We start from the raw sequence: 13,003 nt of genomic DNA on the forward strand, positions 1-13,003 counted from the left end.
TAAGTTGGAAATCAAGAGAAGCAAAGTCTGAAAGTCTGGTATTTCTTCATCTTTTAATAGTCTTCTGAAGGGTAGAGACCAAGATAGGTTTTGAGAATCCCAATGATCCAAAACAGACCCATTTTGGTTAGAAGCAGCTCTAAATAAAGAGGGAAAACTCTATTAATGGGAAAGTTTTAATTAAATAGGTTCTTTACGTAAAAAAGGATAGTGTGACCTAGAAAATGCATAAATCCATCGATAAAATTGACAAGGATATTACATAAATTTTTTGAAATGGATAGATCAGGGAAAAGTTAAGGGGGAAAAACTCTTTGTTGAAGCAAATATTGAAGTGGTAAAGGAAAGTGTGCCAATCGGTAATCATATGCAGCATGCATCAGAATCCTTGAATTGTAGAAGTGAACTTAGTAAATCTTTGGAAAAAAAGTTTATCTTGTCCAGATATGAAAATACCCATGGAAAGACATAAAACAGATGGATCTTTTTGTTATCAGAACCATAGACTCAACCCAATACAAACAATATATATATATTTTTTTTAAATTTAAAAAACTGAATCAAGGAAGAAGACTTCCATTATCAAAAGTGAGAATTATTTAATGAGAAGATGAGATATCCCTACACACCAACTAGTTACTTTCAAATAAAGGATCAAGGTCAAGAATTCTTCCACTTGAAAGTTAAAACAAACCAACATATACAAATAATCAATAATTTGTGTTTTCAATATAGCATAACCAAGGCGAATCGTGTACTGTGAAGTAAACTGCAGTGTTGTGTAGAAAAAGAGTCTTAGTTCTTTCTCCAGTTTTTATTTTATTTTATTTTTTTCTCAGACCTTTATTTTTTGTTGAATGGTTTTAATGATTGCAGAAAACAACTTGAGGACATCCTGGATAATTTGAAAGAAAAGCCAGATGTTGCAACATTATTGCTGGTATCTCTTTTGCTCTTCCTCCAAAAAAAAAAAAAAAAAAAGGACTAATGGTTCCATGTGGGTATATTGAAGGCAATAATTTGACTTTTTGATAAAATCTATGATGGTTGTTGAACAATCACATATACTCTTTGCGAAGCCTGCATTCTAAATCCTGTCTTCTGACCTCTTGCCGTTTTAATAAGTTATCTTCTCTTTTGGTTTCTACTCATCTTTATCAAACTTTTGTTTAGGCACTACAACGAACTTTGGAATTTGAAGACGAACTGGCAGAAAAGTTTGGAGGAGGTGCTCGAGGGAAGGAGAGTGGAAATGAAATTGAAGAATTTGGTAGAGAGGATAGTAATAGTCAAAATGTTTCTGACATCAGAAAAAAGTATGAGAAGAAGCTGGCCGTACATCAAGGACCAGAGAATGATGTATGTAATTTAATTTTTAAATGCGAGAATACCACATTCAATGACTATCCTTTCCTTTCTTCTTTATTTATGTAAAACTGTACTGTCTAAATGCTATTTAAATTTTGATTGACAGGAAAAGAATGGAATCAAAGATATGCCGGTGCCTGGAGCTGGGGTAATTTACAACTTAACTAATTTGTATGCAATTCAATAATGGAACGTTAGATTGTTACACAATGTAGTTGCAAGTGTACAAGAAAAAGTTTCATTGTAAACCAAACTTCCGTCATCTATTAAGATTTAAGCATTGGTATACTTTGCAAGGAGCTATTCTGCTATATAAGATAGTTCATAGGTGGCAGTTCGTTTCCTTTAAATACTGCAATATATAAATATACCCAAGATTTTGTTTCATATGGATAAAATAGCTCTTGGATATTTTCCAATATTTGTTGGCAGTTCAACTTCCGTGGAATTGTCTCTTCTTGCTTTGAACCGCACTTGACGGTGTACATAGAACTAGAAGAGAAGACATTAATGGAGAATCTGGAAAAACTTGTTCAGGTAATATCATTGATTATTTCTATATTTAGTGATGCCTCTGACCCTTATGAATATCTAATAGGTCTTATTTGATTATGCTGATCCTCAACAAATCAAATTTGCTTTATGACAGGAAGAAACATGGGACATTGATGAAGGAAGTCAGAGCAATGTTTTATCAAGTAGCATGCAGGTAATTTGTGAAACATGATCATGCTTTCTATCACTCGGATATTTGATACGAGCTGTTTGAGGACTATACGGGCTTGTATGGTCCTCTGAGGGCCAAAGTAGAAGTAATTTCTTGAACGAGCTGGGAGACTTAAGTTTGTGCTTTGTTGGTCTAATTGGTGTGTGGTTGGCGACTTTAACATCATTTGTTTCCAAGGTGAAGAGGCTCCCCAAGGGCGTGTCAATAGGTTAGTGAGAAATTTTAATGATTTTATTGAGGAGTTTGATTTGATCCCCTTTGTTGAATGACAAGTTTACTCAGGCTAATAGTAGAGGGAGAAACAGATCAACAGGTTTTTACTCTCCTCAGGTTGGTTAGAGATGTTTGGGAGGTTCGACAAATAGTGGGCCCAAGAGTCACGGATCATTGGCCTTTAATTTTATCTTCAATTATCTAGAAATGGGGCCTAGCCTCTTTCGTTTTAAGAATATATGGCTTAAGCATCCTTCTTTTAAGTCTCAGTTACCAATGTGGTGGAATTCAACTTTTGTTGGGAGATGGGGAGGGTCTTTGCTTTATAGAAAATTTGTGGTTGTTGAAAGGGGTGCGCAAAACCTGACCTAGATTAATAACGTTGATGAGAAGGAATTGAGCGTGAACCGAGTGTCTCTTTGAAAGAAGAGAGATTTCCTTTAAGTTTGATTTTGTGCAGGTCAACTGAATGTCTGCTTGAAAGAAGAGAGAAACTCCCTACTCTAGTGAGGTGTGTGGTATTCATGGAGCTTTGTGTTTGCCTATGACCATGTGGATGGTCAGTTGGCATCTTTACTCCCTGAGAATAATTTGTGCATTGTGCCATTTACGCATAAAAGAAGTAAGAAAAAGATGAGGTATCAATGTTACCTGTTAGGAGCTGCCCCTTTTTTGGGGATAAGGAATGTTTCCTGAAATCCATCATAGCTTCCATCCCTCATTCTTAAATTTTAGTATTTAATTTTTAATAAATTCTTAATGCTATGTGATAGTCTATGATTTATTATATTTCCAATAATTGTATGGTATTTTTAAAGTAAAAATAATGCACATTTACATAATGCACATTTCTATGGGAGGGGGTACAACACAAAATGGCTCACACCTTGTTAGATAGGACAAGGTTATCAAATCTCATGCACAAGGGGGCCTTGGTCTACGGAGTTTGGCTGATAAGAACTGTGCTCTTCTTGCTAAATGGGTTTGGAGACATTACCTTGAGGATGGGGCATTTTGGAAACAGATGGTTGAAGCAAAATATGGTTAGACTCCTCTTAAGTCTTGGCCCAGTACCATTTTCCCCAACTATATTAGGGGTCCCTGGAAAGATATTTTGGAGCATATGAATCTTATTAAAGAAAATACCAAAATCAAAGTGGGTAATGGGGAAAGCACCTCTTTTTGGTATGACAGATGGATCAGAGCCTCCACTCGCAAAGAGATTTTCCCCGGATTATTCTACCTATCCACACAAAAAAGGTCTTCCATTCTTGATTTGTGGGATCTTAGACAGGGATGGTCTCTGTATTACAAGAGAAATCTAAAGGATGAAGAGATTGAGGAGTGGCTCGATCTCATGGACAGCCTTTACAGTGTCCATCTACCCGCTGACAAGGATAAATTGATTTGGGAGCCAGACGCCAAAGGATCTTTCTCTACAAAATCTCTTACCTCTGTTCTGGGAACTGTTCTGGAATCCTCGGATCACCCCTTCCATGATGCTATATGGAATGATTTTTACCCAAAAAAGATTAAGTTCTTCATTTGGGAAGTTAGTCACAATGCCATCAACACTATTGACAGATTGCATATTCGCCTCTCCCACATGGTCCTCTCTCCCCACTGTTGCCTCATTTGTAACTCTGGCTCAGACTCATCAAGTCACCTCTTTATACACTGTCACTTCGCAGAGAGGTTTTGGAAGGAGATCTTCCTTTCTTTTGGTTGGTACACTGCCCTCCCAAAAGATTCTATTGGTGCCCTCACACTCACCGGTCATCCCTTCACAAAACAAAAGAAGAATTATGTGGATACATTTGATACGTGCTTTCTTATGGATCACTTAGAAGGAGAGAAGCAAGCGTCTCTTCAAAGATAGGGGGAGCTCTTTTGGTAGCTATTTTAATCTTATTATCTTTCATGCTATGAGTTGGAGTAAATTCACATCTTTCTTTAACACATACACCCTTTCTTCCCTTTTGACCAATTGGAGAAGTCTTATGTAATTCCGTTGGTATGGTTTTGGTCCATTTTTATAAATTTCATACATCAATGAAATTTGTTTCCTATTAAAAAAAAAAGCAGCATAGAAAAGGTATCTTGAATCTGTTTTCGAGTATAAAACAGATCACCATCCTGTAACTGGGAAAGAATTTCCCTAAGAGTATCTCTGTCCTTAATTTCCTGCTGCGAATCTTTGTCCTTGTACTCACTCTTTGCATATTCTAATTACTTTATCGTTGGCTATTCTTTTTTGCAGTTGTTTCTAATAATCAAAAGGAGCTTAAAGAGGTGTATTGCCTTGACTAAGAACCAGACATTATTAAATTTGTTCAAGGTGCATTCTATATCCACATCAACAATTATTGTTATGGTTGATCCTGCATGTTGTACTTCACTCAGATAATTTAATCTGGGTCTATGGGGGTAGTAAAATTATACTACAACATTTTAATTAAGGCGCGAGTGTCCATTTTCTTCAAGTTTAATATGTGAAGAGTATGCTTCAAAAATAGTAATAATAATAATAAATGTTTGCTCCTGAAAGGGTTTGAGTTTTCATACGATCAAGATTATAAAACTAACTGTCGTTCCTTTATCGTAATACAAATTTCTCGGTATAAAGATCTAGGTTTGATGCTTGTATTTGGGGTAATTTAAGAATGATTCAGTAGTTTTGCTAAAGAAGATGTGAGAATGAACATTGGGTATTAATGCTTATAGATTCACATCTATTTGGAGATTGGCCATATACATAGTTTGCATGTTGTATGCCACTCTCTCATTACGAGGGCTTATTAAGCAGCATAAATTTGTATGTCAAGATCAAAATGATCTAGTAAAGATATTTGGAAAAATCCAAAAAGAACATTTTGTTCATATTGATATTTTTCATAATGATAGGGTATCTATTCCAGTTATGTCTGAATGATGGATAAACTACCCTCTGTGTGGTAGTTATCTATTTCTATCATCACGTTTTCACAAGGAAGATACTCTTTAAATAATTGCATGCCAATGAAATAGTCATTATGCAGATAAGAGTTATGTATTTCAGTTATGTACTGCAACTGTATAAAAACTATGGTCCGTTCCAAAATATGCACAGTAGCTAATGCTAACACAGTGGTTCTTTTAGAATAATCTTTATTGGACTTTTCTCATCGCCAGGTATTCCAAAGAGTGCTAAAAGCTTATGCTAACAAACTTTTTGCAAGACTTCCCAAGGGTGGCACGGGATTTGTTGCAGCAGCCACTGGCATGGATGGACAAATAAAGGTGCTTAAAGAGCAATATTGAGTTTCTTTTCCTTCATTAAGAATTACATTTATTTTTTTATTATATTCTAAATGCGTGTGAAAGTTGTGAACAGACTTCTGACAAGGATGAAAAAGTTATCTGTTACATAGTCAATTCAGCTGAATATTGCCACAAGACTGTAAGTTGCCTTTTGGATAGTTTCATTTTACCTTGTTATTGGTTCTCGATTATTCTTTTTGGTAATTTACTTGTCTGGTGGACACTAACTGTAACATTTTTTTTCTTTTTTCAAAAAAGGATTTAAAGAAAGCAATTTATCAATAATGAAAGCATGATTCACTCTAAGTTAAGAAGATGGCATTGCATCATTCAAACTTGACGGACAATTGTTAACCGAGAATCCCTCCTAATTATTGCACAAACAAGCTAGGGAAATACCTGATTGAAGATTTTTTTATTAGGATATTTGGAACTTCATTGCTAAGAACCGAGAATTAGCTAACAAAACAGATATACTAACTAGTTGATTTGTCAAGCCTTTTTTTCCATCTTTAGATGCATGTACTGGAAAACTAAATTATACCTTTCCTGCATTGGCTGGACACAGATTTTTTTAGTGGTCATGAACATGATCATCATTGTACTTCGTGGCTATCATCTTAATCAATATATTTATAGTGGTTGAAAAATAAATATTTTTCTGTTTTTATTTTCTTGAGGGATATATTGCTTGAATAGCTGACCCATTAGAATGAAAAACTATATATCTGATTAAGAATTCATTCTAAATTTTGTCTTTCAGTAACATCAAGTTATTTATTCATTATTATTATGTTTTTGTGGTGGGGGCGTTCAGTCTGGTGAATTGGCTGAAAGTGTGCAAAAGATAATTGATTCTCAACTAGTGGATGCGATAGATATGTCAGAGGTGCAGGTATGGTATTCATTACCTAACTGCAGTGGAGGATAACTTTTTTTCAATTGAATTCCATAGCATGTACTGTTCTGCAGGATGAATTCTCGGCAGTAATAACAAAAGCGTTGGTCACCTTGGTGCATGGTCTGGAAACTAAATTTGATTCAGAAATGGCAGCAATGACTCGCGTTCCATGGGGTACTCTTGAAAGTGTTGGTGATCAATCAGAGTATGTCCCCTTTCCCCCTTCTTTATCACTCAATTTAAAATCAAGAAGCTTCCCTAAGAGACAAATTGTTGAAAATAAGTGAAGATAAAGAATACATCGAAAATAGAAGTAGTTCGTAGTTCCTGAATGACTCTCTTACCTGTTAGGATCTCTACAATGCTTTTATGGTTATTATTATTTTCGATAGGAAACAATTTTATTGATTTAATAGGCAGGCCTGAAAACCTCTCTTTCCTGTCAGTGAGGACCTCCCCGATGATTTTTTTTAATGCATGTGGACAAACTAATGGGCAGTCTGGTTCTATAAGATTAAAGATTTTAAAATCGTTGGATATTTTTAGAATAAAAGTAATGTCTAATGAGAAACAATGTGGAATTGAGATACGTGAAAGATTACAAAAAGGCATATAAAAAGACCGCCCAAACAAGGAGCCACACTAGCTAACTTTAGAAAAAATGACTCTAATCTAGAAGAATCAGACCTACCGAATAATTACAGTACTGTTGGTAACCAAGGTGTAAAGAGAAGCATTAAACCTAGCTAAAGACCAAACCTAAACTTAAATATCTCAACTCATAAAAATCAAAATATTTCAATCAAGCCAAGTGCTCCCAAAAAAAGATAGGGATGTTCTTTTTCCTCTTGTGGACTGGCCTGAACAGGGAAAGAGAATCTCCCAAGGGGAAGGGGGAATATGGTCCTCATCTCTTTTCCCGCCCCATTTGACACAAGTGAAAACTAAATTTCCCTTTAAATGGGGATTTCATTTGACTATTAAATTAAAAAATTTCTACAAAAAGTCATTTAATTGAGATTTTTATGTAAATAAATAAATAAATAACACTAAATGGGAAACAATCCTTCACAGAGAATCTCTGTCCAGATCCCCACAAACATCCCTACTCCAAATGAATTGTCCCATATTCCCAAAAAAAGTGGATACAAAAAACCTCTGAATCATAGAATGACGACCTTCATTGTGAGCTGAAAAAACTCCTGCACAGCTCCAAAAAGTGATCCCAAAGCAAAGCAAGCTGACGTCTCCAAAGGAAATTAGCAATAATCCCGGCTCCATATTTGCCAAGAAGCATGCGTCTCATTAACAATATTGCCGACAATTCAACTTTTTCATGGCCTTAAGTTCTCCTGACATGAACATTGGAAGCATTCTACCCTTGCTCATGGATCCACCTTTTCATTTATTACAAATTGGAAAAAGAAATTTATTCATATTTGCAATAAAATATATAAAAATCTCGTGCCATTTAGAACCCCCGTATTCCACATTGTTGTGTTTAAAACTTTATTTTATTTCTAAATTATTTTTTAATTTTTAATGCGCCCACATCCTTTTGAATTTGTCCCGAGTGCCTGTGTCCACATCCATATTTCTTGTCATTTCATATTTCTGGAAGAATGCTGTATCCTCTCCTTCCTTTGTAATTTTTTTTGGTGCTCATTGTTCAATACACTCATTCTCATCCAAAAAAATGTAAGTTGCCTTGGAAGGTGTTTAGTTGGGCACTGGAGCTGTCACCGATTAAGAATTATCTGACTTTCAAGTTTATTAGTAATTGGAACATTAATCGTTAGTCTTGTTTGCACCCCCACCCGATTTCAGGTATGTCAATGGCATTAATATGATTCTCACAACCAGCATTCCCGTACTTGGCAGACTTCTTTCACCTCTTTACTTCCAGTTCTTCTTGGACAAGGTGATCATTGATAGGATGGTTCCTTTTATTTTACAGTTTGCAGTCGTGTTATAGTCAACCTTACTATTTAGTTTTCAGCATCATCCTGTTCAATTACCTTTATAATGTCCCTTTTGTGTGTTTTTTACTTTTCTCTATATTATTGCTTGTATACCAATGCCTTCGCCCATTTCTTTCAGCTTGCATCATCTCTTGGTCCACGCTTCTATGCCAACATCTTCAAGTGCAAGCAAATATCAGAAACGGGAGCCCAACAAGTATTACAAGCTTGATCCTTTGTGTACTGTTTTTACCCTCTGGGAAATAAGTTTTTATTGTCAACCTAAGTTTTAGAATGCCCATAACAACCAATATATGCCTACGCCTGATGAATGATTTCTTTGTGCACATTTGTCTTCTTTCTCATTCATTTAAAGAATAACTAAATAAACTTAAAACTTCCATATCAATACCCGTAAAAATAATTGATATAACTTATGTGTCAAAGTGACATACTTAAAAGATTTGAATAGTCTTGATGACTAAATGTAGTGTAGGGTTAGTTGTTTATCCTATGAAAACAGTTGAGGTGTGCGGAGGTGAGCCTGGACACTCGTGGGTATAAAAAATTGAAACTTCATTTTGGAATTGCTTAGACCCCATTTTATAACCGTTTGGTTTTTGAAAATTAAACTTATAAAAACTATTCCACTCATAAGTTCTATATTTTGTTGTTCATTTCAACTCATATTTTAAAAAACTTTAAGTATTAGTTTTCAAAACCTTGTTTTTGTTTTTAGAATTTAACCCGGAGTTCAAGTGTCTGAATGAAAACTATAATAGAGAAATTGGGAGGAACATAAATTTCAAAGACCAGATACTAAAACCAAAATCATTATCAAACAGCCCTAGTTTCTAGTAAATGAAATATCGTTGTTGCAGAAAGAACCTTAACACTATATATTTATATACATGCCTGTGATGTTATGTGCATTAGAAAAATGGAAACAAATCTGCACAGGCCATAGATGATTAAAGACGCCAAACTAAATGTGATAGACTATTCATTTGGCCATTTCTCCACAAATTCATCATTTAGTGATTTATATAAGAACTGAATGCTGATAGAAAGATCTGGGTTTGATTTTGATATATCATAAGTAACAGTTGAAATGCTTGTACAGATGTTGTTGGACACTCAAGCTGTGAAAACAATTCTTCTTGACATTCCTTCCCTTGGTCGACAGGTACGTTCAGAATCACAATAACTAACCTGGCACTGCTCTCAAGTCATCTTTTAATGTGTCTATACTGTTTCCCATTCTGGAATTTTCTTTTTATCAGAAACAAAAGAAACTTGGGCGGCTGCAGACTTTCTTAGGAAATGTCAATTAAGAATCAGACCCATCACAGCAGAAACTTTAATTAAGAACTTACAAACAACAACACAGAAACCTCGATCCCATTTGAAACCATGAATTGTACAAGATCGCATGAGAAATCAAAAGAATTTAACTTATCTGAAAAAGTTAAAAGGTCTTTCTTTCCTTCCATCTGTTGAGGCATTTGACCTTGATACTCTTGCCGTGCTTTAAACCACAAACCTATTCCAGATTTCCTTCCTCGTTTTCATGGTTTCATATTATCTTGGGCATGTAATATTACAACTAATTTGCTAGTTTCTCCAATTTTCAAGGCTTTGCATTTTTAAAAGATGCGCTTAAAGTAGCAGGCTCTTTAAGTACTCGTTCTATGCCATTACTTCAATTTTATTGAGATGACTTTTGAACCATGATTTGTGTAGTTAACTGAACTTTCAAGTTACTGACGATTGTTTTTTCCACAATTATTATTATGGTCGCCATCATCATCATCATTAAATACATCTAAAAATAGACTTCTTTCTCATAAAGGTTCGATGAATTTTCTTACCGACTAGTTCATTTTTGTGGTTATTTCTCAGACTTCAGGTGCCACTAGCTATTCAAAATTTGTAAGTCGTGAGATGAGCAAAGCTGAAGCTCTTTTAAAGGTTTGTAATCAAGGTCGCAACGTCCTTGCTGGTATTTTTTTCCATTCTCTAAAGCCAAATTTTATCCCAAGTTAGAGGTCAGGAAAATTTTGAAAAGGCTATATCCCATTAGGATCAACTTAAAACAGGAGGGAATTTTAGTGATGGAAGCCGTTAGGGGAATTATCAAGAGACACACTCTTGACCTTTATCCTTACGATTCTCCTACTTTTATTGGTCTAAATTTCTCAAAGAACTGCTATTATTGGAGCTGTTAAAATGATAATCCTGGAGTCTTCTGTTAAATCTGATTGGAGCTGGTTGATACAATACAAACAATTCTCTAACTGCGTTGGCACGGTCAAACAAAGGTCTCAAGTCAACTAAAGTTTCCCCTAAATATCCTGACAGTTATCTTTATTTTCTGCACAGGTTATACTTTCCCCCATCGATTCTGTGGCAGATACGTATCGTGCTCTACTGCCGGAAGGAACCCCGATGGAGTTCCAGCGAATTCTGGAACTTAAGGTTACATTTTTGCTTCTCTTTTATTCCTATTTCACAAAGTTTTACCTAAAATGTGGACAGTTCACAACTTATGCACTTTGTACAATGCACATTAACGTTGACCATGACCAACAAATAAGACGATCATGTTACCGTTATATGAGTCATAAATTATACTTGGGAGATTGGAATATCTATTACCTGTCAAAGAAATTGACCATGATACAGCATGTAAAAACGACGCTCATGATACACCATGACTCGTTTCACTCATGTATATATTTTTCTCAAAAAAAAAAAAATTCTAGTCTTTTTTTTCTTTCGTTTTTTTTTTTTTTTGAAACATCTCCTAGTCTAGTTGGAAATGAGTCTCGTGAATAGAGTTACGACCCAACTACAGGCCTCTAATCATGTGACCAAGTTCATATTCCTGCAAATTGACAAATAAAGATCCAGCAAGAAATTCAATCTCGCTGCATTTGGATGAAATGAATGTGTTATTAGCTGGAATATGTTAAATAAATGGCTCTATCAATTTCTGAAGGGTTCCTATCGTCGGATTAGTTTCCAGGCCAAGGTCAAGGTCAAGCTCAATATTTTCTCTAGAAAAGTTACACTCCATGTAGTAAAGCACGTTGATGCATTTGCTCCATGTTTTGTGCATATATTTATTGCACTCGCCACGTTTCAAATAAAAAATATAGGCTTGTGAAACAGCTGTGCCTTTTGTGTTGCATTAATCACGTTATGGCACATGTAGGGATTTAAGAAAGCTGATCAGCAAAGCATACTGGATGATTTCAACAAACACGGACCAGGGATCACGCAGCCTTCAGTTTCATCACCTTCGGCTCCACCTGTTGTCTCCAGCACCCCTCCAGCTCCTACAGTTACCAGTCCTTCTACAGTCGGGCTTATGGCATCCAGGGAGGATGTCCTTACCCGAGCAGCTGCGCTAGGACGAGGAGCTGCCACTACTGGATTCAAAAGATTCTTGGCTCTTACTGAAGCTGCAAAAGACAGGAAAGATGGACCTTTCAGAAAACTTTTCAACCCTTGAAAGGGAAGGAATGCTCGGTAATATGCTGCTCCTAATCGTATTGAACTGTACTGATATTGCATGTATTATTTTCTGGTCCTCTCTATTGAGTATATAGTTTGCAAATCCCCGTTTGTTACATAGAAAACTACTACAAATCCCACTCAATTTTGAAGGTTTTGGGTTTCTTTTTTCCTACTTTTTAATTCTCTTAGTGGCAATTCTTCTAGTGACATGGAGAAATGTGTCGGGATTAATATGATATTTTGAGAATGCAGAATTTGAAGCTGAGATTCTTTCCGAATTTCAACTGATTTAGTCCACAAAAGTTTTAGAAGTCGTCCTATTTTAGAACATTGTCAATGATCTCTCATTTTTACCTTTCTTTTGCGTCAAGAAATTTCATGTGAATCTGGAACCTTCTAATATTGCATTCCCGTTGACCCTCATCATTGGGCTGGGTTGGCACGACCGTAGAGAACAGTGTCGGACGTTAGGGGGAGCACAAATTCATGTAAAGTTAAATTTAATCTAACTTGTCTGTTACTATGGACAATTTTTTATACTACAATTCATTGTTTGCCATAAAAGAAACATCTAAAAATTGTGTAGAACCTATGAATTAAGATATTGTACTATCTTTACCTTTCAAAATAGGAGTGCAGGGAGTACATATGAAGGAAGAGTTAGAAATTTTCTCATATTGTCTCTTAATTTTAAAAAGTGTTCTCATCTCATAACCTTAATGTTGAACAAAATTCAATAAATTAAATGTCAATTATATATTTAAAAATTAAAAGACTAGACTCTATTTCCTTAAAAAAGAAAAAAAAATTAAATTTGTAATTTAACCGTGATATAAATATAAGTTTAAATGCATTCATATATATAATTCAAGTTTTTCAAAATATTACCACATATCATTACAGAGTTAATCATCATAGAACGAAATTTGAAAATAATCTTTTAGAAAAATTACAGTAGAATCAGTTTCTTTTTTCTTTTTGAAATTCTTCAAAAGAATTTAAAGAATAAAA

The 13,003-nt window shown here is 35.1% G+C and overlaps 1 protein-coding gene across 1 annotated transcript in view; it reads left to right on the forward strand.

Annotated features, from left to right (window-relative positions):
* LOC150034257 (vacuolar protein sorting-associated protein 53 A-like) overlaps positions 1-12,294 on the forward strand; it is a 29,404-nt gene extending 17,110 nt beyond the window's left edge. The window contains exons 7-22 of the mRNA XM_090318322.1: positions 877-940; positions 1,174-1,359; positions 1,475-1,516; positions 1,801-1,905; positions 2,018-2,077; positions 4,569-4,646; positions 5,480-5,587; positions 5,682-5,747; positions 6,426-6,503; positions 6,581-6,714; positions 8,337-8,430; positions 8,610-8,687; positions 9,594-9,656; positions 10,373-10,441; positions 10,853-10,948; positions 11,688-12,294. Of these exons, the coding sequence (XP_090174448.1) occupies positions 877-940; positions 1,174-1,359; positions 1,475-1,516; positions 1,801-1,905; positions 2,018-2,077; positions 4,569-4,646; positions 5,480-5,587; positions 5,682-5,747; positions 6,426-6,503; positions 6,581-6,714; positions 8,337-8,430; positions 8,610-8,687; positions 9,594-9,656; positions 10,373-10,441; positions 10,853-10,948; positions 11,688-11,987 (1,621 nt within the window). The 3' untranslated portion in view covers positions 11,988-12,294. The remainder of the gene's footprint in view (positions 1-876; positions 941-1,173; positions 1,360-1,474; positions 1,517-1,800; positions 1,906-2,017; positions 2,078-4,568; positions 4,647-5,479; positions 5,588-5,681; positions 5,748-6,425; positions 6,504-6,580; positions 6,715-8,336; positions 8,431-8,609; positions 8,688-9,593; positions 9,657-10,372; positions 10,442-10,852; positions 10,949-11,687) is intronic.
* The last annotated feature ends 709 nt before the right edge of the window (positions 12,295-13,003 follow it).

The sequence above is a fragment of the Benincasa hispida genome, chromosome 9 (genome assembly GCF_027475165.1).
Source record: "Benincasa hispida cultivar pf3 chromosome 9, pf3_genome.v1.1, whole genome shotgun sequence".
NCBI lineage: Eukaryota > Viridiplantae > Streptophyta > Magnoliopsida > Cucurbitales > Cucurbitaceae > Benincasa > Benincasa hispida.